This window comes from Columba livia, chromosome 32, assembly GCF_036013475.1.
Source record: "Columba livia isolate bColLiv1 breed racing homer chromosome 32, bColLiv1.pat.W.v2, whole genome shotgun sequence".
Taxonomy (NCBI): domain Eukaryota; kingdom Metazoa; phylum Chordata; class Aves; order Columbiformes; family Columbidae; genus Columba; species Columba livia.
Genome location: NC_088633.1, coordinates 160,127 through 184,136, shown reverse-complemented (window position 1 = coordinate 184,136; position 24,010 = coordinate 160,127). Strand labels below are relative to the sequence as shown.

The 24,010-nt window shown below is 62.1% G+C and overlaps 4 protein-coding genes across 4 annotated transcripts in view; 2 read left to right on the top strand and 2 right to left on the bottom strand.

The window, feature by feature from the left end:
* VARS2 (valyl-tRNA synthetase 2, mitochondrial) overlaps positions 1–5,709 on the top strand; it is a 32,887-nt gene extending 27,178 nt beyond the window's left edge. The window contains exons 19-24 of the mRNA XM_065044042.1: positions 298–450; positions 2,632–2,820; positions 3,749–3,860; positions 4,383–4,561; positions 5,196–5,387; positions 5,545–5,709. Coding sequence (XP_064900114.1) covers positions 298–450; positions 2,632–2,820; positions 3,749–3,860; positions 4,383–4,561; positions 5,196–5,387; positions 5,545–5,682 — 963 coding nt within the window. The 3' untranslated portion in view covers positions 5,683–5,709. The remainder of the gene's footprint in view (positions 1–297; positions 451–2,631; positions 2,821–3,748; positions 3,861–4,382; positions 4,562–5,195; positions 5,388–5,544) is intronic.
* Positions 5,710–5,845: 136 nt separating this feature from the next.
* On the top strand, positions 5,846–14,461 carry LOC110355682 (putative surface-exposed virulence protein BigA). The gene is made up of 6 exons (XM_065044085.1): positions 5,846–6,288; positions 6,804–9,518; positions 9,840–9,934; positions 10,642–11,911; positions 12,455–13,441; positions 14,330–14,461. Exons 2-4 carry the CDS (start codon positions 6,809–6,811, stop codon positions 10,696–10,698), a joined length of 2,862 nt encoding a protein of 953 aa, XP_064900157.1. The 5' UTR covers positions 5,846–6,288; positions 6,804–6,808; the 3' UTR covers positions 10,699–11,911; positions 12,455–13,441; positions 14,330–14,461.
* A 41-nt stretch (positions 14,462–14,502) lies between these two features.
* LOC135576874 (clumping factor B-like) lies at positions 14,503–19,143 on the bottom strand. Its single transcript, XM_065044157.1, has 2 exons — positions 18,990–19,143; positions 14,503–18,603 (listed from the first exon to the last, which is right to left on the bottom strand). Exons 1-2 carry the CDS (start codon positions 19,033–19,035, stop codon positions 18,116–18,118), a joined length of 534 nt encoding a protein of 177 aa, XP_064900229.1. The 5' UTR covers positions 19,036–19,143; the 3' UTR covers positions 14,503–18,115.
* A 1,493-nt stretch (positions 19,144–20,636) lies between these two features.
* On the bottom strand, positions 20,637–23,338 carry LOC135576861 (uncharacterized). Its single transcript, XM_065044080.1, has 2 exons — positions 23,183–23,338; positions 20,637–22,247 (listed from the first exon to the last, which is right to left on the bottom strand). Exons 1-2 carry the CDS (start codon positions 23,298–23,300, stop codon positions 20,878–20,880), a joined length of 1,488 nt encoding a protein of 495 aa, XP_064900152.1. The 5' UTR covers positions 23,301–23,338; the 3' UTR covers positions 20,637–20,877.
* Between the last annotated feature and the right edge of the window lie 672 nt (positions 23,339–24,010).

Genomic DNA, 24,010 nt, shown 5'->3' with positions numbered 1-24,010 from the left:
AAAACCTCCCGGTGTCCCCAATTCCTGGGGGACCAGACCTGGGATCCCCAACCCATAACGGGGTCCCCAACACCCCTAAAATGTCCCCAAAACATCCCAGAATGTCCCAGATATCCCCAAAATGTCCTCAACGTCCCCCCATTGTCCCCCAAACCCCCCCAAAAGTCCCCAAAATCCCCCTGGTGTCCCCAACATCCCCACAATGTCCCCAACCCCCAGGGACCACACATGGGACCCCCAACGGGTATCGGGGTCCCCAAAACCCCCCGAGGTATATATTTGATTTTATTCTACCAGGTCCAGGTCACCGATTGGATGTCGCGCTGGGTCCTCTCCCGATTGGCCGGTTCGGCTCAGGAGGCGTGTCGGGCGCTGGCGGCGCTGGAGCTGCAGGGGGCGCTGTTGGCCATTCAGACCTTCTGGTTGCGCAACTTCTGCGACGTCTACCTGGTGTGTCCATCCATCCGTCTGTCCGTCTGTCCCGTCTGTGGGGTGCTGGGGGTCCGTCTGTCTGTCCCGCCCAACCTCTGGTTGTTCCTTGAGCATTGAACCCAACCCATGGTCAATGGCGTCCGTGTGTCTGTCCTGCTCACCCCATGGTAGATCCTTGACCATTGAACCCAACCCATGGTCAATGGCGTCCATGTGTCTGTCCTGCTCACCCCATGGTAGATCCTTGACCATTGAACCCAACCCATGGTTGAGTGTGTCCATCTGTCTGTCTGTCCCACTCAACCTTGGTGGCTACTTGAGCGTTGAACCCAACCCATGGTCAATGGTGTCTGTCTGTCTGTCCTGCTCACCCCATGGTAGATCCTTGACCATTGAACTCAACTAATGGTTGAGTGTGTCCATCTGTCTGTCTGTCCCACTCAACCTCTGGTGGCTACTTGAGCATTGAACCCAACCCATGGTCAATGGTGTCTGTCTGTCCGTCCTGCTCACCCCATGGTAGATCCTTGACCATTGAACCCAACCCATGGTCAATGGTGTCCATCCATCTGTCCATCCTGCTCACTCCATGGTAGATCCTTGACCATTGAACCCAAGCCATGGTCAATGGCGTCTGTCTGTCTGTCCTACTCAACCTCTGATGGCTTCTTGACCATTGAACTCAACCCGTGGTTGAGTGTGTCCATCTGTCTGTCTGTCCCACTCAACCTCTGGTGGCTACTTGAGCGTTGAACCCAACCCATGGTCAATGGTGTCTGTCTGTCTGTCCTGCTCACCCCATGGTAGATCCTTGACCATTGAACCCAACCCATGGTCAATGGTGTCCATCCATCTGTCCATTCTGCTCACTCCATGGTAGATCCTTGACCACTGAACCCAAGCCATGGTCAATGGCGTCTGTCCGTCTGTCCTACTCAACCTCTGATGGCTTCTTGACCATTGAACTCAACCCGTGGTTGAGTGTGTCCATCTGTCTGTCTGTCCCACTCAACCTCTGGTGGCTACTTGAGCATTGAACCCAACCCATGGTCAATGGCATCTGTCTGTCTGTCCTGCTCACCCCATGGTAGATCCTTGACCATTGAACCCAACCCATGGTCAATGGTGTCTGTCTGTCCGTCCTGCTCACCCCATGGTAGATCCTTGACCATTGAACCCAACCCATGGTCAATGGTGTCCATCCATCTGTCCATTCTGCTCACTCCATGGTAGATCCTTGACCACTGAACCCAAGCCATGGTCAATGGCGTCTGTCCGTCTGTCCTACTCAACCTCTGATGGCTTCTTGACCATTGAACTCAACCCGTGGTTGAGTGTGTCCATCTGTCTGTCTGTCCCACTCAACCTCTGGTGGCTACTTGAGCATTGAACCCAACCCATGGTCAATGGCATCTGTCTGTCTGTCCTGCTCACCCCATGGTAGATCCTTGACCATTGAACCCAACCCATGGTCAATGGTGTCTGTCTGTCCGTCCTGCTCACCCCATGGTAGATCCTTGACCATTGAACCCAACCCATGGTCAATGGTGTCTGTCTGTCTGTCCCCCCACTACCTTCTACACCTTCCCCAGCCCAACCACATGTGTCTGTCTGTCCATCTGTCTCAAACCTCCTTGTAGCCTCTTTGTCCATCCGTCTGTCCCTCTCTCACCCCGTGTCCATCCGTCTGTCCCTCTCTCACCCCGTGTCCATCCGTCTGTCCCTCTCTCACCCCGTGTCCATCCGTCCGTCCATCCCTGACCCCGTGTCCGTCCATCCCTGACCCTGAGTCTGTCAGTCCATCCACCCCTGACCTTTGTCCATCCGTCTGTCCATCCCTGACCCCATGTCCATCTGTCTATCCCTGACCCCATGTCCATCCGTCTGTCCATTCCCGACCCCATGTCCATCTATCTGTCCATCCCTGACCCCGTGTCCGTACATCTGTCCATCCCTGACCCCGTGTCCGTACATCTGTCCATCCCTGACCCCGTGTCCATCCAACTGTCCATCCCCACGACCTTCTACATCCCCATCAGCCCCACTGTCTGTCTGTCCATCTGTCCCCAAATCCCCTTCTCCCCCCCATATCCATTCACCCATCCATCCCTGACCCCATATCCATCCGTTTGTCCATCCTTGACCCCGTATCCATCCGTCCATCCGTCCCTGACCCCGTGTCCGTCTGTCTGTCCGCAGGAGGCGTCGAAGCCGCGTCTGTGTGTCCAGGACGTGCGGGTGACGCTGCTGACGTGTGCGGATCTGGGGTTGCGCCTCCTGGCCCCGTTCGCCCCGTTTCTGGCCGAGGAGCTTTGGCAGCGCTTGCCCCACCCCCCTGGGGCCCCGCCCACCCTGGGCCACGCCCCCTTCCCCGACCACGCCCACATGGTGAGTCACGTGGCGACCCCTGTGGGCTGGGAGGTTTGGGGGGGGGGTTCCAGAGGGGTTTTGTGCCCCCCAATGCATCCCCATGTCCCCTTCTGGGGGGGGGGTTATGTCCCCCTGACACCCCCATGTTGTTTTCTGGGGGGTTTCATGTCCCCATGTCACCCCCATGTCCCCTCTTAGTGGGGGTTGTGTCCCCCTAACCCCCCCATGTCCTAATGTCCCTCCCATGTCCCCACATCCCCTCTCAGGGGGTCTCAGGTCCCTGTGTCCTCCCCATGTCCCCCTGACCCCCCCCATATCCCCTTCCAGGGCTCTCATGCCCCTTGTCCCCCCAATATCCCCTCTGGGGGGGGGTTGTGACCCCTGATCCCCTATGTTCCCTTGACCCCCCCACATTGTGTCCCCATGTCCCCTCCCGGGTGGGTTTTGTCCCCTCCTGACCCCACCATGTGTCCCCCCATGTCCCCACCTGGGGGGGCTCTTGTGCCTTGGGGCAACCAAGATGGCCGCCAGACTTCACATCCCATCAGGCCTTGGTGTGGCCAATATGGCCACCAAACTACACATCCCAGCATGCTCCTGGATGGCCAATATGGCCACTAGGGGTTGGGTGTCCCATCAGGCCTTGGGGCATCCAATATGGCCGCCAAATGACACATCCTTTTAGGCCTTGGGGTGACAAATATGGCCGCCAAGCATCACATAAAAGGACACATCCCAGCATGCCCTGGGATGGCCAATATGGCCACTGGCTATTGGGCTTCCCATCAGGCCTTGGGGCATCCAATATGGCCACAAAACGACCCATCCCAACATACCGTGGGGCGGACAATATGGCCGCCACTCAGGCCCTCCATTCCCAGCATGCCCTGGGGTGGCCAAGATGGCTGCCAAATGACACGTCCCCGACCCCCATGTCCCCCCCCAGGCCCATTGGTGCGACCCGCGGTTGGAGGCGGACGTGGCGGCCATGTTGGAAGTGGTGCGTGCGGCGCGGGGCCTGCGCGACGTCTTCGGCCTGCGTGGGGCCCGGCCCCCCGGTGAGTCATGGGGCAAGATGGCCGACGGGGTGGTGGGAGGATCCATGTCCCAGCAGGCCCTGGGGTGCCCAATATCACCGCTAGAGATTTGGTGTCCCATCAGGCCTTAGGGCAACCAATATGGCTGCCACGTGACACATCCCAGCATACCTTGGGGCAACCAATATGGCTGCCAAGGTGTGTAGTCCTATCAGGTCTTGGGGCAACCAATATGGCCGCCAAATGACACAGCCCAACATGGCCTGGGGTGGCCAATATGGCCGCTAGGGATTGGGTTTCCCATCAGGCCTTGAGGCAACCAATATGTCTGCCAAACGGCACATCAACTGACACACCCCAGCATGCCATGGGGCAACCAATATGGCCACCACAAGCCACATCCCAGCATGCCGTGGGGTTCCCAATATGGTCACCACTCAGCTCCCCAATTCCCAGCATGCCCCGGGCTGTCCAAGATGGCGGCTCCCATTGGGGGCGGCCATGTTGGCGGTGGGCGCATCCGCCATTGTCCTGTTCCCACAGTGGCCGTGCGCTGCCCCGCCCCGGGCCCTGATTGGCTGTCAGCGCTGGGTCCCACTCTGCAGGCACTGGCAGGGGCGGGGTCTCTGAAGCTCCTCCCCCCGGGGGCGGAGCCTCCCATGGGCCCCGGGTGGGTGGGGGCGCCGGCGGGAAACGACACCCACGTGTTCATTGGGCTGCAGGTGAGAGTGCGGTTGGGGGGGACCCAGGTTTGGGGGGTACTGGGGGGGATATTGGGGGACACTGAGCACTGGGGACACTGGGGGACACTGGGGATTGGGGGACACTGCGGGGAACTGGATTGGGGTACCGGGGGGATCGGGGGACACTGGGGGGAACTGGGAGAATTGGGGGTCATTGGAGGGACCCAGGGGATTGGGGGGAACTGGGGGTTGTGGAATATTGGGGGGACCCATGGGATTGGGGGACACTGGGGGTAACTGGGGGCTTGGGGGGACCCAGGGGATTGGGGGATATTGGGGGACACAGGGGGGAACTGGGGAATTTGGGAACCCAGGGGGTTGGGGGACACTGGGGGGATTGGGGGTCACTGGGGAGATTGGGGGTCACTGGGGGATTGGGGGGAACTGGGGGGATTGGGGGTCACTGGGGGGATTGGGGGACACTGGGAATTGGGGGACCCCTGGGGATTGGGGGATAGCAGGGGACTGGGGGACATTGGGGGCAACTGGGGATTGGGGGACACTGGGTACTGGGGGGACTTGGGGACACTGGGGGATTGGGGTACCCTGGGGGATTTGGGGGTGACCCCCAGAGCATTGGGGGACCCTGGGGGTCCCCCCCTTGTCCCCCCAGGGGCTGTTGGACCCATCAGCCGCTCGCACCCAAATCCAAACCCGCGTCCTCGGCCTCCAGCGGCGCCTGCGTGGAATCCAGGGGACCCAGGCGTCCGGGGGGACCCAGGCGTCCGGGGGGTGGACCCAGGCGTCCGGGGAGTGGACCCAGGCATCCGGGGACATCCCTACCTCATCCACCAAGCACCAGCAGGTAAGACCCCTTCGTTAAGCTAATTATCATCGTTCTAGATATGCAGGGGCTGCCTCATTAACCTAATTAAGGGGGGAAGGTTAATTAGCATCCCCCTTCGTTAGCGCTGCCCTCGTTAACGAGGGTTTTTTGTGTCACCCCCTCCCCCCCCCCCCAGGTTGCTGTTCTCCGTGCGGAACTCGCCCGATTAACCCAAGCGCTGCGGGCGCTGGACGGGGACCCAGGCGTCCGGGGAGGGGACCCAGGCGTCCGGGGAGGGGACCCAGGCGTCCGGGGGGACCCTGCCCCCCAATAAACCCAGCCCCCCGCAAGGAGCCACTAATGAGTCCCCAGCTTCATGTTTGTTAATTAGAGCGACGGGTCACGAGATGCAGGGTTGGGGATGGGGGGTGGGAGGGGACCCAGGTGTCCGGGAGGGACCCAGGTGTTCGGAGGGGACCCAGGCATCTGGGAGGGACCCCGAAGTCCAGGGGGGACCCAGGCGTCCGGGAGGGGACCCAGAAGTCTGGGGGGGGGTACCCAGGAGTTCAGGGGGAACCCCGAAGTCCAGTGGGGACCCAGAACTTCAGGGGGGACCCAGGCGTCCAGGAGGGGACCCAGGAGTTTGGGAGGGACCCAGGAGTGCCCTAATGGACCCAAGAGTTCGGGAGGGACCCAGGAGTTTGGGGGAACCCAAGCATTTGGGAGGGACCCAGGAGTTCAGGGGAGGACCCAGGCATCCGGGAGGGACCCAGGCGTCCGGGCTCCTCCCCCTGGTGCCGGTGGGACCCGGGAAGCATCAGCGGGAGGTGACACCAATGTTGTCACCACGATGTGACCGTCACTTTTAATGACACTGGCGCTGTCACCGTCGTTGTCACCGCGATGTGACCCCTGGGATCGTCACCTCCTGCCACATCAGGTACCTGTCACCCCCATAAGGTCCCCTCTGTGTCCCCTCCTTGTCCCTCCCATGTCCCTTTCATGTCCCCCCATGTCCCTTGTGTCCCCATTGTGTCCCCTCTAGGGTCCCCTATGTCACCCATACTGTCCCCTCTGTGCCTTCTCCTTGTCCCTTCCATGTCTCCTTTGTGTCCCCTGTGTCCCCCATAATGTCCCCTCCTTGTCACCCCCATGTCCCCCCATGTCCCTTGTGTCCCCTGCCTTGTCCCCACTTTGTCACCCCCATGTCCCCTCCTGGGGTTCCCGGTGTCCCCCATAATGTCCCCATAATGTCCCCACATTACTCCTGGTGTCACCCCCATGTCCCCCCATGTCCCCTGTGTCCCTCTTGGTATCCCCATAATGTCCCCTCTATGTCCTCTCCTTGTCCCCACCATGTCCCTTTCATATCCCCCTATGTCCCTTGTGTCCCCCATAATGTCCCCCCCTTGTGTCCCCTCCATGTCCCCCCATGTCCCCTTTGTGTCCCCCCAGGTCCCATGGCCGAGCGCTGTCCCCACTCTGGGGAGGTGACAACCGCCTCCCCCGGTGTCACCGTCATCATCACGGTCACCGCGGCCGATGACGACGGGGACATTGGGGACTTCGGGGACAATGGGGACGTCTTGGTCACAAGTGACACCAGACACGGGGACAAGGACATTGGGGACAAGGACATTGGGGGCAGGAATGTCCCGTCCTATGGGGACAAGGATGTTGGGGACACGGATGTCACGGCCCTAAGGGACATGGGGGACAGGGATGTCACCACCCCAAGGGAGAAGGACATTGGGGACAAGGACGTTGGGGACAGGGATGTCCCATCTCTTGGGGACAAGGGCCTTGGGGACAAGGACACTGGGGACAGGGACATCCCATCCTATGGGGATAAGGACTTTGGGGACACAGGTGTCATGGCCCTAAAGGACACTGGGGACAGGGACATTGGGGACAGGGATGTCCCATCTTGTGGGGACAAGGACATTGGGGACAAAGACATTGGGGACAAGGACACTGGGGACAGGGATGTCCCATCCTATGGGGGCAAGGACTTTGGGGACACAGATGTCATGGTCCTAAAGGACATTGGGGACAGGGACGTTGGGGGCAAGGACATTGGGGACAGGGATGTCCCATCCTATGGGGACAAGGACGTTGGGGACAGGGATGTCCCATCCTATGGGGACAAGGACTTTGGGGACACAGATGTCATGGTCCTAAAGGACATTAGGGACAGGGACGTTGGGGGCAAGGACATTAGGGACAGGGATGTCCCATCCTATGGGGACAAGGACGTTGGGGACAAAGACATTGGGGACAGGGATGTCCCATCCTATAGGGGCAAGGACTTTGGGGACACAGATGTCATGGTCCTAAAGGACATTAGGGACAGGGATGTTGGGGGCAAGGACGTTGGGGACAGGGATGTCCCATCCTATGGGGACAAGGACGTTGGGGACAGGGATGTCCCATCTTATGGGGACAAGGACATTGGGGACGAGGACACTGGGGACAGGGATATCCCATCTTATGGGGACAAAGATGTTGGGGACACAGATGTCATGGCCCTAAAGGACATTGGGGGCAAAGACATTGGAGACAAGGACATTGGGGACAGGGATGTCCCATCCTATGGGGACAAGGACGTTGGGGACAGGGATGTCCCATCCTATGGGGACAAGGACTTTGGGGACACAGATGTCATGGTCCTAAAGGACATTAGGGACAGGGACGTTGGGGGCAAGGACATTAGGGACAGGGATGTCCCATCCTATGGGGACAAGGACGTTGGGGACAAAGACATTTGGGACAGGGATGTCCCATCCTATAGGGGCAAGGACTTTGGGGACACAGATGTCATGGCCCTAAAGGACATTGGGGACAAAGACATTGGAGACAAGGACATTGGGGACAGGAACGTCCCATCTTATGGGGACAAGGGTGCTGGTGACAGAGATGTTGGGGACACAGATGTCCCAGCTGTAAGGGACACTGGGGACAAGGACGTTGGGGACAGGGATGTCCCGTCTTATGGGGACAAGGACTTTAGAGGCAAGGACATTGGGGACAAGGACAATGGGGACAGGGATGTCCCATTTTATGGGGACAAGGATTTTGGGGACACAGATGTCATGGTGCTAAGGGACATTGAGGACAAGGACATTGGGGACAGGGAAGTCACAGCTCTAAAGGACATTGGGGACAGGGACATTGGGGATAGGAAAGTCACAGCTCTAAAGGACATTGGGGACAAGGACTTTGGGGACAGGAATGTCCCATCTCTTGGGGACAAGGATGTTGGGGACACAGATGTCACAGGTGTGAGGGACATTGGGAACAAAGACATTGGGGACAGGGAAGTCCCATCTTATGGGGACAAGGACATTGGGGATAGGAGTGTCTCATCTTATGGGGACAAAGACCTTGGGGACAGAGATGTCACCACCCCTGGGGACAAAGACCTTGGGGACACGGATGTCACAGTCTTAAGGGACACTGGGGACAAGGACGTTTGGGACAGAAATGTCCCCCCTCTTGGGGACAAGGGCATTGGGGACAGAGATGTCACAGTCCTAAGGGATATTGGGGACAAAGATGTTGGGGACAGGGATGTCACCACCTCTGGGGCCATTGGGGACACTGGGGACAGGGATGTCCCAGCCCTTGGAGACACTGGTGACACTGGGGACACAGATGTCACTGGTGTCATCACCATCATGGTGACAGCCCCTCCCGGAGAGGATGATGACCTCACTGATGATGTCACCAATGATGACATCACCAATGATGTCACCGCTGACGAGGTCACCCCCAATGTCCCCAGTGACATCACCAGTGACATCACTTCCTGTCCCCGCGGTGGTGCCGTCGTTGCCAAGAGCGACGTCACTTCCTCCCCTCTCAGGGGTGATGCTGCTGCTGATGTCACCGATGACATCACCAGCAACAAGGGTGCTGTCATTCCCGAGAGTGATGTTCTTCCTGAGGGTGACGTCAGAGATGATGTCACACGAGCCCCCGCCCTTGGTGACATCGCTGATGATGTCACCCCTGAAGATGATTATGTCACCGATGATGTCATTGCCGGGGAGGAGTGGCCACAACCAGCCCAGCCAGGCGATGATGTCACTGATGGCATCACCGATGATGTCACCAATAATGTCATGGCCGACCCGCCTGAGGAGGGCGGGAAACGAGGGGGTGACCCAGGTGAGGGGGCGGGGTCTGGACCGGGGGGCGTGGTCTAGAAACTGCGGGCGGGGCCTGGAAGCAGGGGGCGTGGTCAGGAAATGGGGCGGAGTCTGGAAACATGGGGCGGGGCCTGAAAAGGGTGGGGCGGGGTCTGGGATCTGTGGGCGGAGCCTGAAACCAAGGGGTGGAGCCAGGAACTGGGGGCGGGGTCTGGAACAAGGTGTGGGAGCCTGAACTATGGAGTGGGGTCTTGGATCTGTGGGTGGGGCCAGGAAACCGGGGGCGGGGCCAGCCCCTTGAGGGTGTGTTCTGTTTGTGACCCCGCCCCTTTTACCATAGCCCCGCCCCTGACCCCGCCTCCTGGCTGTCCCCCCATCCTATTGGCTGTTGGCTGCCTCCTGCTGGTCGGGCTGCTGCTTGCAGGGCTGGCGGCGGTGAGATGGGAGGCCCGGACGCCTGGGTCCCTTGGGGGTCACGGGGGCTCCTGGACGCCTGGGTCCACTGGGGGGCATGGGGAGTCCCGGAGACCTGGGTCCCTTGGGGGTCACGGGGGGTCCCGGATGCCTGGGTCCCTTGGAGGTTCATGGGAGGTCACAGGGGGTCCCGGATGCCTGGGTCCCCTTGGGGTCATGGCAGGGCCATGGGGGTCGGGAGGTCACAGGGAGTCCCTGACACCTGGGTCCTTTGGGGGGTTATGAGGGGGTCCCGGACGCCTGGGTCCACTGGGGGGCATGGGGAGTCCTGGACACCTGGGTCCCTTGGGGGTCACGGGGGGTCCCGGATGCCTGGGTCCCTTGGAGGTTCATGGGGGGTCACAGGGGGTCCCGCATGCCTGGGTCCCCTTGGGGTCATGGGGGGGCCATGGGGGTCGGGAGGTCACAGGGAGTCCCTGAACCTGGGTCCTTTGGGGGGTTATGAGGGGGTCCCGGACGCCTGGGTCCACTGGGGAGCATGGGGAGTCCCGGACACCTGGGTCCCTTGTGAGGTTATAGGGGGTGTCACGGGGGAGGTCCCGGACAACTGAGTCCATTGGGGGGCATGGGGGGGTCCCGGACACCTGGGTCCTTTGTGGGGTCACAGGGGGGTCATGGGAGGTCACCCAGACGCCTGGGTCCCCCCTGACCTTCCCTTCCCCCCACAGGCCGTTCACTACATCCGAGTTTTCCTGGTCCAGCAGGGGGCAGCGTCCTTCCCATGAGCCTCTGCAGGGGGGCAGGGGTGCAGTTGGGGACACGGGGGTGACAATAAAACCCCGCCATGGTCACCCGGACGCCTGGGTCCCTTGGGGGTTATGGGGGGGGCACCCGGGTGCCTGAGTCCCTTGGGGGGTCATGGGAAGGCACCCAGATGACTGAGTCGTTTGGGGGGTCAGCTGGGGGCACCCGGACGCCTGGGTCCCTTGGGGGGTCATGGGGGGTCACCTGGACGCCTGGGTCCCTTGGGGGGTCATGGGGGGCCACCCGGATGCCTGGGTCCTTTGGGGGGTCAGCTGGGGGCACCCGAATGCCTGGGTCCCTTGCGGGGGGGCCACAAGGGGTCGTGGGGGTTCACAGGGGTTTGGGTGGGGTCTCGGACGCCTGGGTCCCTTGTAGGGTCACGGGGGGGGGGTCAGCTCGGGGCACCCGGACGCCTGGGTCCCTTGGGTGGTCATGGGGGGTCCTGGGTGGTCCTGGACACCTGGGTCCCTTGTGGGGGTCATGGGGGAGTCATGGAGGGGTCCCGGACGCCTGGGTCCCTTGGGTGGTCATGGGGGGTCCTGGGTGGTCCTGGACACCTGGGTCCCTTGTGGGGGTCATGGGGGAGTCATGGAGGGGTCCCGGACGCCTGGGTCCCTTGGGTGGTCATGGGGGGTCCTGGGTGGTCCTGGACACCTGGGTCCCTTGTGGGGGTCATGGGGGAGTCATGGAGGGGTCCCGGACGCCTGGGTCCCTTGAGGGGTCATGGGGATTCACAGGGCTTTGGGGGGGCACACCCGGACGCCTGGGTCCCTTGGCAGCAGGGGAGGGGCCGTTATGGGGCTGTGGCCACAGGCACGTCTGGGCTTGTCACCAACAAAGGGACCGTTGTCACCAAGGGGACACCATGGGGACATTGCGGGGGTTGGGGGGCTTGGGGACATTGGGGGATTTGGGGACATTGGGGACACTGGGGACATCAGGACCTTGGGGACACCGGGGGGTTTGGGGACATTGGGGACATCAGGACATTGAGGGGACACTGGAGACACCAGGGGCTCTTTGGGGCCATTGGGAGCTGCCCATTGTCACCCGGGGCCACCGTGTCCCTTGTCCCCTCCCAGGGGACGTCCCCAGGGGACTATAAATGGGGCCAAGGAGGGGACAGTGGGGACGGCGCCATGGGGGTGACGGGGACACGCCTGGTGGCCTTGGGGACACTGCTGCTGCTGGGGGGTGAGGGAACAAGGACAATGGGGACATTGGGGTCATAGCGGGACATAGGGGGATGGGGGGATATGGAGACACATGGGGACATGGGGGGATATGGGGACATTGGGGGATATGGGGGGACATGGAGATATGGGGACACGCGGGTCATGGGGGACACGGGGGGATATGGGGACAGTGGGGACAATGGGGGACAGTGGGGACAGTGGCCATACTGGGGGGATATGGGGAAAATGGGGACATTGGGGACAATGGAGGACAGTGGGGACAATGGGGGACAGTGGGGACAATGGGCATACGGGGGGGATATGGGGACATTGGGGCACGTGGGGATATGGGGTACAGGGACAGTGGGGGACATGGGGACATTGGGGCACATGGGGATATGGGGCATAGGGACATTGGGCGATATGGGGACATGGGGACATTGGGGGACATGGGGGGATATGGGGACATTAGGGGACATTGGGAGCCATGTGGACACATGGTGACACTTGGGTCCACAAGCTCCCGTTGTGTCCCTGTCACCGTCCCCATATCCCCCCCCAGGCCCCGCCCAGCCCGTCCCTGTCCCCAACCCTGGCCCTTGGGGACACGCGGTGACGTCGCTGCTGCGGCTGCTGCGGCTCCTCCCGCCGCCACCACCCTCGGGGACATTGGGGCCCCCAGGGCCACCCCCGGGTGTGGGGACAACATGGGGACGTCCCCAAGGACACAAGGGACGTCCCCAGGGGTTGGGGACATGTCACCATGGAGCTGGGACGTGTCCCCAAGGGCCCAATGGACGTCCCCAGCAGGTGGGGACGTGTCACCATGGAGCTGGGATGTGTCCCCAGGGGTTGGGGACACAGGTCCTAGAACAGGGGACACGTCCCCAAGGACCCAATGGACATCCCCAAGGGTTGGGGACGTGTCACCATGGAGCTGGGATGTGTCCCCAGGGGTTGGGGACACAGGTCCTAGAACAGGGGACACGTCCCCAAGAACCCAATGGACGTCCCCAAGGGTTGGGGACACGTCTCCTGGGATTGGTGACATGTCCCCAAGGACCAAAGGGGTGTCCCCAAGGGTTGGGGACGTGTCCCCATGGAGCTGGGACGTGTCCCCAAGGACCCAATGGGTTGGGGACACATGTCCTAGAACAGGGGACACATCCCCAAGGACCTAATGGACGTCCCCAAGGGTTGGGGACATGTCACCATGGAGCTGGCATGTGTCCCCAAGGGTTGGGGACACACGTCCCAGAACAGAGGACACGTCCCCAAGGACCCAATGGACGTCCCCAGGGGTTGGGGACACAGGTCCTAGAACAGGGGACACGTGTCCCGGAACAAGGGACACATCCCCAAGGACCCAATGGACGTCCCCAGGGGTTGGGGACACGTGTCCTAGAACAGGGGACACGTCCCCAAGGGACACTGGGGACATGGGGTGAGTGGTGGCACCGGGTAGTGGCACCAAGACCCGACCTTGGGGACATCGGGGACAGCGGGAGCCAGGACGAGTCCAGGGACGTCGGGGACAGCGGGAGTGACGGTGAGGGGACAATGGGGACAATGGGGACGTGGGGTGATATTTGCCATGTTGGGGATAGGGGGACGTTGGGGACATTGAGGGATGTTGGGGACATGGGAACATTGGGGACATTTGGGACATTGGGGATGTTGAGGACATTGGGGACTATTGGGGGGATGTTGGGGACATTTGGGATGGGGGGGACATTGGGGTCACTGGGGACAGTGGGGACATTAGGGACATTGGGGGATACTGGGGACTTTGGGGACATTTGGGACGGGGGGGACATTGGGGTCACTGGGGACATTTGGGACAGGGGGGACATTAGGGCCATTGGGGGATACTGGGGACTTTGGGGACATTTGGGACGGGGGGACATTGGGGTCACTGGGGACATTTGGGACGGGGGGGACATTGGGGTCACTGGGGACAGTGGGGACATTAGGGACATTGGGGGATACTGGGGACTTTGGGGACATTTGGGACGGGGGGGACATTGGGGTCACTGGGGACATTTGGGACAGGGGGGACATTAGGGACATTGGGGGATACTGGGGACTTTGGGGACATTTGGGACGGGGGGACATTGGGGTCACTGGGGACAGTGGGGACATTAGGGCCATTGGGGGATACTGGGGACTTTGGGGACATTTGGGACGGGGGGACATTGGGGTCACTGGGGACATTTGGGACGGGGGGGACATTGGGGTCACTGGGGACAGTGGGGACATTAGGGACATTGGGGGATACTGGGGACTTTGGGGACATTTGGGACACAGGGAACATTGGGGACAGTGGGGACGTTGGGGACATGGGGGGATGTTGGGGATATGGGGACATTGGGGGGGATGTTGGGGACATGGGGGTGACATTGGTGACCCCATGTCCGTCCCTTTGTCCCCTCCCCAGGTTGGGGACACTCGATGGAGCTGCAGATGATCCCGTGACGTCACCACATCCCGAATGTCCCATTGTCCCCAATGTCCCCGTGTCCCCATCCCCATGTCCCCAGTGTCCCCAGTAAAGGCGGCAGCAGCATCAGCATCATCTCCTGTTCAGTGACGTCTGGGTGACACTTTGGGGACATCTTGGGGACACTTTAATGACACTTTGGTGACATCTTAGTGACACTGGGGTGGCATCTTGGAGACACTTTGGGGACATTTCGGTGACATCCACGATGTCCGGAGGTGGTCGGTGACACCAAAGGCTCCTCCTGGGGACACTTTGGTGACACTTTGGTGACATTTTGGTGACATCTCAGCGACACTTTGGCGGCATCTCAGTGACACTTTGGTGACATCTCGATGACATTTGGTGACACTGGTGACATCTTGATGACATTTCGGTGACACTTCGGCGACATCTTGAGGACACTTTGGGGACATCTCGGTGACACTTCGGTGACATCGTTCGGTGTCCCCTCCCCCTGCCAGCGTCATTGGCCACTCGATGTCCCCGATGTCCCCGATGTCCCCTCGGGGGAGGTCGTGTCCCCGTCCCTGTCCCCGTCTTCCCATTTGGGCAGCGGTGGCCACGGGGCCACTGGGATGGGGGGGACAGTGACATCAGGGTCCCCTTGGCGGGGGGGGGACCCAGGCGTCCGGGGTGGGTTAGGGGCTGTGGGGCGCCCGTCGCTCATTCTGGGGGGGGAACAGGGGACAGATGGGGGTCAGGGTGGGGACCCAGGCATCCGGGGAGGACCCAGGCATCTGGGAGGGACCCAGGCGTCCGGGACACCCAACCCCGTAGTAAAGAGGGGACCCAGGCGTCCGGGAGGGACCCAGGTGTCTGGGACACCCAACCCCGTAGTAAAGAGGGGACCCAGGCATTCGGGGTCAGTGTCCCCCATGAAGTGCCACCCAGATTTGGGGACCCAGGCGTCTGGGAGGGACCCAGGTGTCCGGGACACCCAACCCTGTAGTAAAGAGGGGACCCAGGTGTCCGGGAGGGACCCAGGTGTCCGGGACACCCAACCCCGTAGTAAAGAGGGGACCCAGGCGTCCGGGAGGGACCCAGGTGTCCGGGACACCCAACCCCGTACTAAAGAGGGGACCCAGGCGTCCGGGACACCCAACCCCGTAGTAAAGAGGGGACCCAGGCGTCCGGGAGGGACCCAGGCGTCCGGGACACCCAACCCCATAGTAAAGAGGGGACCCAGGCGTCCGGGAGGGACCCAGGCGTCCAGGACACCCAACCCCGTAGTAAAGAGGGGACCCAGGCGTCCGGGAGGGACCCAGGTGTCCGGGACACCCAACCCCGTAGTAAAGAGGGGACCCAGGCATCCGGGACACCCAACCCTGTAGTAAAGAGGGGACCCAGGCGTCCGGGAGGGACCCAGGCGTCCGGGACACCCAACCCCGTAGTAAAGAGGGGACCCAGGCGTCCGGGAGGGACCCAGGCGTCCGGGACACTCAACCCCATAGTAAAGAGGGGACCCAGGCGTCCGGGAGGGACCCAGGTGTCCGGGACACCCAACCCCATAGTAAAGAGGGGACCCAGGCGTCCGGGAGGGACCCAGGTGTCCGGGACACCCAACCCCGTAGTAAAGAGGGGACCCAGGCGTCCGGGAGGGACCCAGGTGTCCGGGACACCCAACCCCATAGTAAAGAGGGGACCCAGGCGTCCGGGAGGGACCCAGGTGTCTGGGACACCCAACCCCGTAGTAAAGAGGGGACCCAGGCGTCCGGGAGGGACCCAGGTGTCCGGGACACCCAACCCCATACTAAAGAGGGGACCCAGGCGTCCGGGAGGGACCCAGGTGTCCGGGACACCCAACCCCATAGTAAAGAGGGGACCCAGGCGTCCAGGAGGGACCCAGGCGTCCGGGACACCCAACTCCGTAGTAAAGAGGGGACCCAGGCGTCCGGGAGGGACCCAGGTGTCCGGGACACCCAACCCCATAGTAAAGAGGGGACCCAGGCGTCCGGGAGGGACCCAGGTGTCCGGGACACCCAACCCCGTAGTAAAGAGGGGACCCAGGCGTCCAGGAGGGACCCAGGTGTCCGGGACACCCAACCCCGTAGTAAAGAGGGGACCCAGGCGTCCGGGAGGGACCCAGGTGTCCGGGACACCCAACCCCATACTAAAGAGGGGACCCAGGCGTCCGGGAGGGACCCAGGTGTCCGGGACACCCAACCCCATACTAAAGAGGGGACCCAGGCGTCCAGGAGGGACCCAGGCGTCCGGGACACCCAACTCCGTAGTAAAGAGGGGACCCAGGCGTCCGGGAGGGACCCAGGTGTCCGGGACACCCAACCCCATAGTAAAGAGGGGACCCAGGCATCCGGGGTCAGTGTCCCCCTGAAGTGCCACCCAGATTTGGGGACCCAGGTGTCCGGGAGGGGACACAGGTGTTTGGGGTCACTTCCCACCCCCCCACACCCAGTTTCACCCAGTGACCCCCAGACAAAGGGGACCCAGGCATCCTGGAGGAGACCCAGGTGTCCAGGGGGGACCCAGGTGTTCGGGGAGGACCCAGGCATCCGGGACCACTTCCCACCCCTCTCCCAGTTTCACCAGTGACCCCTAGACAAGGGGACCCAGGCGTCCGGGAGGGGACCCAGGTGTCCAGGGGGCACCCAGGTGTTCGGGGAGGACCCAGGCGTCCGGGAGGGAACCCAGGCATCCGGGGCCACTTCCCACCCCTCTCCCAGTTTCACCAGTGACCCCCAGACAAGGGGACCCAGGCGTCCGGGAGGGGACCCAGGCATCCTGGAGGGGACCCAGGTGTTCGGGGCACCCAGGTGTTCAGGGGCCACCCAGGTGTTCAGGGGGACCCAGGTGTTCGGGGAGGACCCAGGCATCCGGGGCCACTTCCCACCCCTCTCCCAGTTTCACCAGTGACCCCCAGGCAAGGGGACCCAGGCATCCGGGAGGGGACCCAGGCATCCTGGAGGGGACCCAGGTGTTCGGGGGACCCAGGTGTTCAGGTGGACCCAGGCATCCGGGGCCACTTCCCACCCGTCTCCCAGTTTCACCAGTGACCCCCAGACAAGGGGACCCAGGCGTCCGGGAGGGGACCCAGGCATCCGAGAGGGGCCCTACCTGCAGGCGGTGGCAGCCGCGTCCAGTGCGGTACTGGGAGCACTGGGAGCACTGGGAGGGGCCCCCCCAGGTTCTTATAGACACCCCAGGGTGGGGTGGGGCTGCCCGGATGCCTGGGTCCCCCCGGACGCCTGGGTCCCCCCGCCAGGGTGGGGAACCGGCCAGCCCGGAAGGTCAAGGGGGGACGTGGCGGCAGCGCCCCATGAGTCAGGGTTCCCAGCATGCCCTGCGGCAGGGACCCAGGCATCCGGGGCCCCCCAAAAAAAGGGACCCAGGTGTCTGAGTCCCCCGCGATCCCTGAAAAGGGACCCAGGCATCTGGGGCCCCCCCAAAAAAGGGACCCAGGCGTCCGGGCCCCACAAGACCCCCCACCCAGAAAAAGGGACCCAGGCGTCCGAGTCCCCTATGAACCCTGAAAAGGGACCTAGGCATCTGGGCCCCCCCCAAAAAAGGGACCCAGGCGTCCGGGTTCCACAAGACCCCCCTCCCACAAAAATGAACCCAGGCGTCCGGGCAACCTAAGACCCTCGCAGAAAAAAGGACCCAGGCGTCCGGGCCCCACAAGACCCCCCACCCAGAAAAAGGGACCCAGGCGTCCGAGTCCCCTACGATCCCTGAAAAGGGACCCAGGCGTCCGGGCCCCCCACTTTAAGCCTCAACCTTGGGGGGCTGGTCCCCGGTGGGGGGAGGGGAGGGTCCCAGCAGGTCCCTCAGTTTGGGGCCAAGTCCCAGGTTGGGGGAGGGGCCATGGGGGTCGGGGGGGGGGGAGGGGCGCAGAGCCACCATTGTGTGCCCTTCGGTGTCATTGTCAACGTCGTTGTCAATGTCATTGTCAATGTCGCTGTCAATATCGTTGTCATTGTCAGTATCATTGTCATTGTCAATGTCAATGTCATTGTCACCGTGTTCCAGCGGCGGTGTCACCGTGGGGCTGGGGACGGTGATGGGGACGGTGGTGGGGACGCTATCGGGGACGATATTGGGGTCGGGGCCAGGGGGGGTGACGGGGGGGGTGACGGTGACAATTGTGGGGCTGGTGACAGTTGTGGGGCCGGGGATGGGGATGGGGATGGTGGTGGGGACGATGATGGTGACAGGGACGGGGACGGTGACCGGGAGGCTGCGGGCCGGCGAACCTGTGGGGACAAAGGGGGTGATGGTGGGGATGGGGGACCCAGGCATCCGGGAGGGACCCAGGTGTCTGGGACCCTCAAGCCCATAGGAGAGAGGGGACCCAGGCGTCCGGGCCCCATAACTCCCATCCCGTAGCAAGGAGGGGACCCAGGTGTGCGGGGAGACCCAGGCATCCGGGATCCCCAACCCCGTAGTAAAGAAGGGACCCAGGCGTCCGGGCCCCATAACCCCCATCCCATAGCAAGGATGGGACCCAGGCATCTGGGAGGGACTCAGGTGTCCAGGACCCCCCAAAAAAGAGACCCAGGCGTCCGGGCGCCCAAACCCCCACCCACATCAGGGAGGGGACCCAGGCATCCGGGAGGGACCCAGGCGTCCGGGCACCTACCGAACAGGGCGAGCAGGCCAAGCAGGAGGGTCCTGGGGGCACCCATGGGTGCTGGTTGGGGAAGGAACTGGGACCAACTGGGAGCAATTGGGAGCAACTGGTTTTAAGGTCAGGGTTGGGTGGGGACCCTCCCGGCCCAGGATTGCAACCCAGCCTGGGTGTGGCCGCCCACGGAGGGTGGGGACCCAGGCGTCCGGGGGGGACCCAGGCGTCCGGGGGGGACCCAGGCATCCGGGACACCCAACTCCATAGTAAAGAGGGGCTCCAGGCATCCAAGGGGGGACCCAGGCGTCCGGAAGGGACCCAGGCATCCGGGACACCCAACCCCATAGTAAAGAGGGGCCCCAGGCATCCGAGGGGGGACCCAGGCGTCCGGAAGGGACCCAGGCATCCGGGGGCTGGAACTGTTCTTGAGACCCTTCCTGAGGCCGTACTGGTTCTTGTGGGGCTGTACTGGTCTGTGTGGGGCTGTACTGGTCTATAGGGCTCATACTGGTCTGTGTGGGGCTGTACTGGTCTATAGGGCTCATACTGGTCTATGGGGCTCATACTGGTCTATGTGGGGCTATACTGGTCTATAGGGCTCATACTGGTCTATAGGGCTCATACTGGTCTGTGTGGGGCTGTACTGGTCTATAGGGCTCATACTGATCTATAGGGCTCATACTGGTCTATGTGGGGCTGTACTGGTCTATAGGGCTCATACTGGTCTATAGGGCTCATACTGGTCTGTGTGGGGCTGTACTGGTCTATAGGGCTCATATTGGTCTATAGGGCTCATACTGGTCTATGTGGGGCTATACTGGTCTATAGGGCTCATACTGGTCTATAGGGCTCATACTGGTCTATGTGGGGCTGTACTGGTCTATAGGGCTCATACTGGTCTATAGGGCTCATACTGGTCTGTGTGGGGCTGTACTGGTCTATAGGGCTCATACTGGTCTATAGGGCTCATACTGGTCTATGTGGGGCTGTACTGGTCTATAGGGCTCATACTGGTCTGTGTGGGGCTGTACTGGTCTATAGGGCTCATACTGGTCTATAGGGCTCATACTGGTCTATGTGGGGCTGTACTGGTCTATAGGGCTCATACTGGTCTGTGTGGGGCTGTACTGGTCTATAGGGCTCATACTGGTCTATAGGGCTCATACTGGTCTGTGTGGGGCTGTACTGGTCTATAGGGCTCATACTGGTCTATGTGGGGCTGTACTGGTCTATAGGGCTCATACTGGTCTATGTGGGGCTGTACTGGTCTATAGGGCTCATACTGGTCTATGGGGCTCATACTGGTCTCTTTATGGCTCATACTGATCTCTATGGCTGATACTGGTTTCTACTGGTCCATACTGGTTGGTATCACCCACCCACCCCTCCCGCCCCAGTTTCGGAGCCACAGCCCCATTGTCACCAGTGTCCCCATTGCCAGTGTCCCCATTGTCTCCATTATCCCCATTGTCCCCATTGTCCCCATTCCTGTGTCCCCGTGGGCGTCCCCGTCCCCTCCCCAATGTCCCCAATGTCCCCAAGTGTGGGCGGGAACCGGCCCGGCCGGTGACAGTGACACGTGGGGACACATTTGGTGACACATGGTGACACGTGGGGACACATTTGGGGACATTTGGGGACACATTTGAGTTCGGACCCAGAGTCACCAGCACGATCCAACAACTTTATTGGCACCCAAAAGGGACCCAGGTGTCCGGGTGCATCCCCCCCCCCAGAGAGACCCAGGCATCCGGGTGCTCCCCCCAACCCCCCACCCCACAGGGACCCAGGCGTTCAGGTGCCCCCAACACCCCGGAGGGACCCAGGCATCCGGGCACCCCAAAATGGGACCCAGGCTTCCGGGCCCTACAAAACCCTCCCAGAAAAAGGGACCCAGGTGTCCCTATTGGTCGCAGTCCCCGGTGCTGGCTGTTGATTGGTCGAACAGCCCCCGAGCTCCTCCCCCGGATCCTCCGGAGGACCCGGAACTGGATCCCATGGGGATGTGGCCCCCGATCCGGGCGGGATCCCGGAGCCCGGGGACAAACGGGATCCCAGGGACCTTGAACTTGGGGCGCAGGGGAGACCCCAGGGACCCCCCGTGGGATCCAGATCCAGATCCAGGGCTTCCAGATGATCCTGACCCCCCATAGGACCCGGATCCGCCCCCATAGGATCCGATTCCAGATCCGGGTCTTCCAGATGATCCCGACCCCCCATAGGACCCTGATCCCCCATAGGATCCAGACCCAGATCCGGGTCTTCCAGATGATCCCGACCCCCCATAGGACCCGGATCCGCCCCCATAGGACCCTGATCCCCCATAGGATCCGGATCCAGATCCGGGTCTTCCAGATGATCCCGACCCCCCATAGGACCCGGATCCACCCCCATAGGACCCTGATCCCCCATAGGATCCAGTGCCCGATCCGGGTCTTCCAGATGATCCCGACCCCCCATAGGACCCGGATCCACCCCCATAGGACCCTGATCCCCCATAGGATCCAGTGCCAGATCCGGGTCTTCCAGATGATCCCGACCCCCCATAGGACCCAGATCCACTCCCCTGGGATCCAGGTCTTCCAGAAGACCCAGATCCACCCCCATGGGATCCTGACCCCCCCGAAGATCCAGATCCAGGTCTTCCAGAGGATCCCGACCCCCCATGGGATCCGGATCCAGATCCGGGGCTTCCAGAAGATCCTGATCCCCCTGAAGATCCAGATCCACCCCCATAGGATCCCGACCCTGCATAAGCCCCAGATCCCCCACCATGGGATCCCGACCCCCCGGCGGATCCAGATCCGGGTCTTCCAGAAGATCCTGACCCCCCATAAGATCCCGATCCACCATGAGATCCAGATCCCCCCCCATAGGATCCCAACCCCCCATAACCCCCAGATCCCCCGCCATGCGATCCCGCTCCCCCCTGGATCCCCCCATCATGTGACCGGATCCCCGGGGCCCCCCCGGATCCCGGCGACACGAAGGATCCCGATCCGTTCCCATAAGATCCCGGGCGGCTCCCGTAACCCCCCGGGGATCCACCAGGGGATCCCGGCGACACGAAGGATCCCGGGGATCCCTTATTCCCAGGGGACCCCCCACTGGATCCCCCATTCCCAGGGGATCCCCGGGCCCCCCCGGCGGATCCTGGTGACATGAAGGGGACCTGGGGGCTCAGGAATCCACTGGGATCCTTCCCGGGATCCACCGCGGCTGGGAGGGGGAGGGGAACGGGGCCCGATCCCGGGGCGCAGCGGCCAAAGGCGCCTGTGGGGGGAATACGGGGGTCAGCCGAACGCCTGGGTCCCTCCCAGTCCCTCCCAGTATATCCCAGTCCATCCCAGTCCCTCCCAGTCAACCCCCCAGTCCAGCCTAGTGACTGTTTGGCTCCTTCCCAGTCCATCCCAGTCCCTCCAAGTCCATCCCAGTCCATCCCAGTCCCTCCCAGTCCATCCCAGTCCTTCCCAATCCATCCCAGTTCCTCCCAGTCCATCCCAGTCCTTCCCAGTCCATCCCAGTCTCTGTCCTGGTTCCCTACAGTCCCCACAATCTCCATTCCAGTCCGTCCCAGTTGCTCCCAGTCCATCCCAACCCCTCCCAGTATATCCCAGTCCCCATCCCACTCCCTCCCAGTTACTCCCAGTCCATCCCAGTCCCTCCCAGTCCCCCAGTCTCCATCCCAGTACATCCCAGTGTATCCCAGTCCCCCCATCACCATCCCAGTCCATCCCAGCATGTCCCAGTCCTCCCATCACTATCCCAGTATATCCCAGTATATCCCAGTCCCCCATCTCCATCCCAGTACATCCCAGTATATCCCAGTACATCCCAGTCCCCCCATCTCCATGCCAGTCCATTCCAGTATATCCCAGTCCATCCCAGTACATCCCAGTATATCCAGGTACATCCCTCCATCCCTCCCAGTCCCCCCATCTTCATCCCAGTCCATCCCAGTATATCCCAGTACATCCCAGTCCCTCCATCTCCATCCCAGTCCATCCCAGTATATCCCAGTACATCCCAGTCCCCCCATCTCCATCCCAGTCCATCCCAGTATATCCCACTCCCCACATCTCCATGCCAGTCCATCCCAGTCCATCCCAGTCCATCCCAGTATATCCAAGTACATCCCTCCATCCCTCCCAGTCCTCTAGTCTCCATCCCAGTCCATCCCAGTATATCCCAGTCCATCCCAGTCCCACCTGGGAGGCTCAGGCAGAGCAGCAGGAGCCCGAGGGCCATGGCGGGTGACACCGGTGACATTGACACTGGTGACAACGGGGACACCGGTGACATTGACCTTGGGGACACCGGTGACATCGGGGACACCAGGAACGGCCTTAAATGGGGGGAGGGGGGGGAGGGGACACGGGGGGGGAGGGACCAGACCCGCCCAATGGGAACCTGAGTCACCACGGGGGGAGGGGACGCCTGGACACCTGGGTCCCCTATGGGGTCAAGGGCACTCGGATGCCTGGGTCCATTCTGGGGGTTAAGGGTACCCGGACGCCTGGGTCCTCTATGGAGTCAAAAGCACCCGGACGCCTGGGTCCTCTAGGGGGTCAATGGCACCCGGATGCCTGGGTCCTCTATGGGGTCAAGGGCACCCGGACGCCTGGGTCCATTCTGGGGGTCAAAAGCACCTGGACGCCTGGGTCCATTCTGGGGGTCAAGGGCACCCGGACGCCTGGGTCCCCTATGGGGTCAAGGGGCACTCAGATGCCTAGGTCCATTCTGGGGGTAAAGGGTACCCGGATGCCTGGGTCCCCTGTCGGGTCAAGGGCACCCGGATGCCTGGGTCCTCTATGGGGTCAAAGGCACCCGGACTCCTGGGTCCTCTATGTGGTCAAGGGCACCCGGACGCCTGGGTCCATTCTGGGGGTCAAAGGCACCTGGATGCCTGGGTCCATTCTGGGGGTCAAGGGCACCCGGACGCCTGGGTCCATTCTGGGGGTCAAGGGCACCCGGTCGCCTGGGTCCCCCTGTGTGTTGGAGGTCAAGTGTCACCCGGACGCCTGGGTCCCTCCCAG

What these genes read in the sequence shown, in the direction of transcription:
- LOC110355682 (XM_065044085.1), top strand. Translation starts at nt 6,809, where the DNA reads ATGGCCGAGCGCTGTCCCCACTCTGGGGAGGTGACAACCGCCTCCCCC. An exon ending in GAAACGAGGGGGTGACCCAG is followed by an intron (nt 9,519 to 9,839) that starts GTGAGGGGGCGG and finishes CTTTTACCATAG; the next exon opens with CCCCGCCCCTGACCCCGCCT. An exon ending in TGCTTGCAGGGCTGGCGGCG is followed by an intron (nt 9,935 to 10,641) that starts GTGAGATGGGAG and finishes TTCCCCCCACAG; the next exon opens with GCCGTTCACTACATCCGAGT.
- LOC135576874 (XM_065044157.1), bottom strand. Translation starts at nt 19,035, where the DNA reads ATGGGTGCCCCCAGGACCCTCCTGCTTGGCCTGCTCGCCCTGTTCG. An exon ending in TGGCCTGCTCGCCCTGTTCG is followed by an intron (nt 18,604 to 18,989) that starts GTAGGTGCCCGG and finishes TTGTCCCCACAG; the next exon opens with GTTCGCCGGCCCGCAGCCTC.
- LOC135576861 (XM_065044080.1), bottom strand. Translation starts at nt 23,300, where the DNA reads ATGTCACCGGTGTCCCCAAGGTCAATGTCACCGGTGTCCCCGTTGTCA. An exon ending in GCTCTGCCTGAGCCTCCCAG is followed by an intron (nt 22,248 to 23,182) that starts GTGGGACTGGGA and finishes TTCCCCCCACAG; the next exon opens with GCGCCTTTGGCCGCTGCGCC.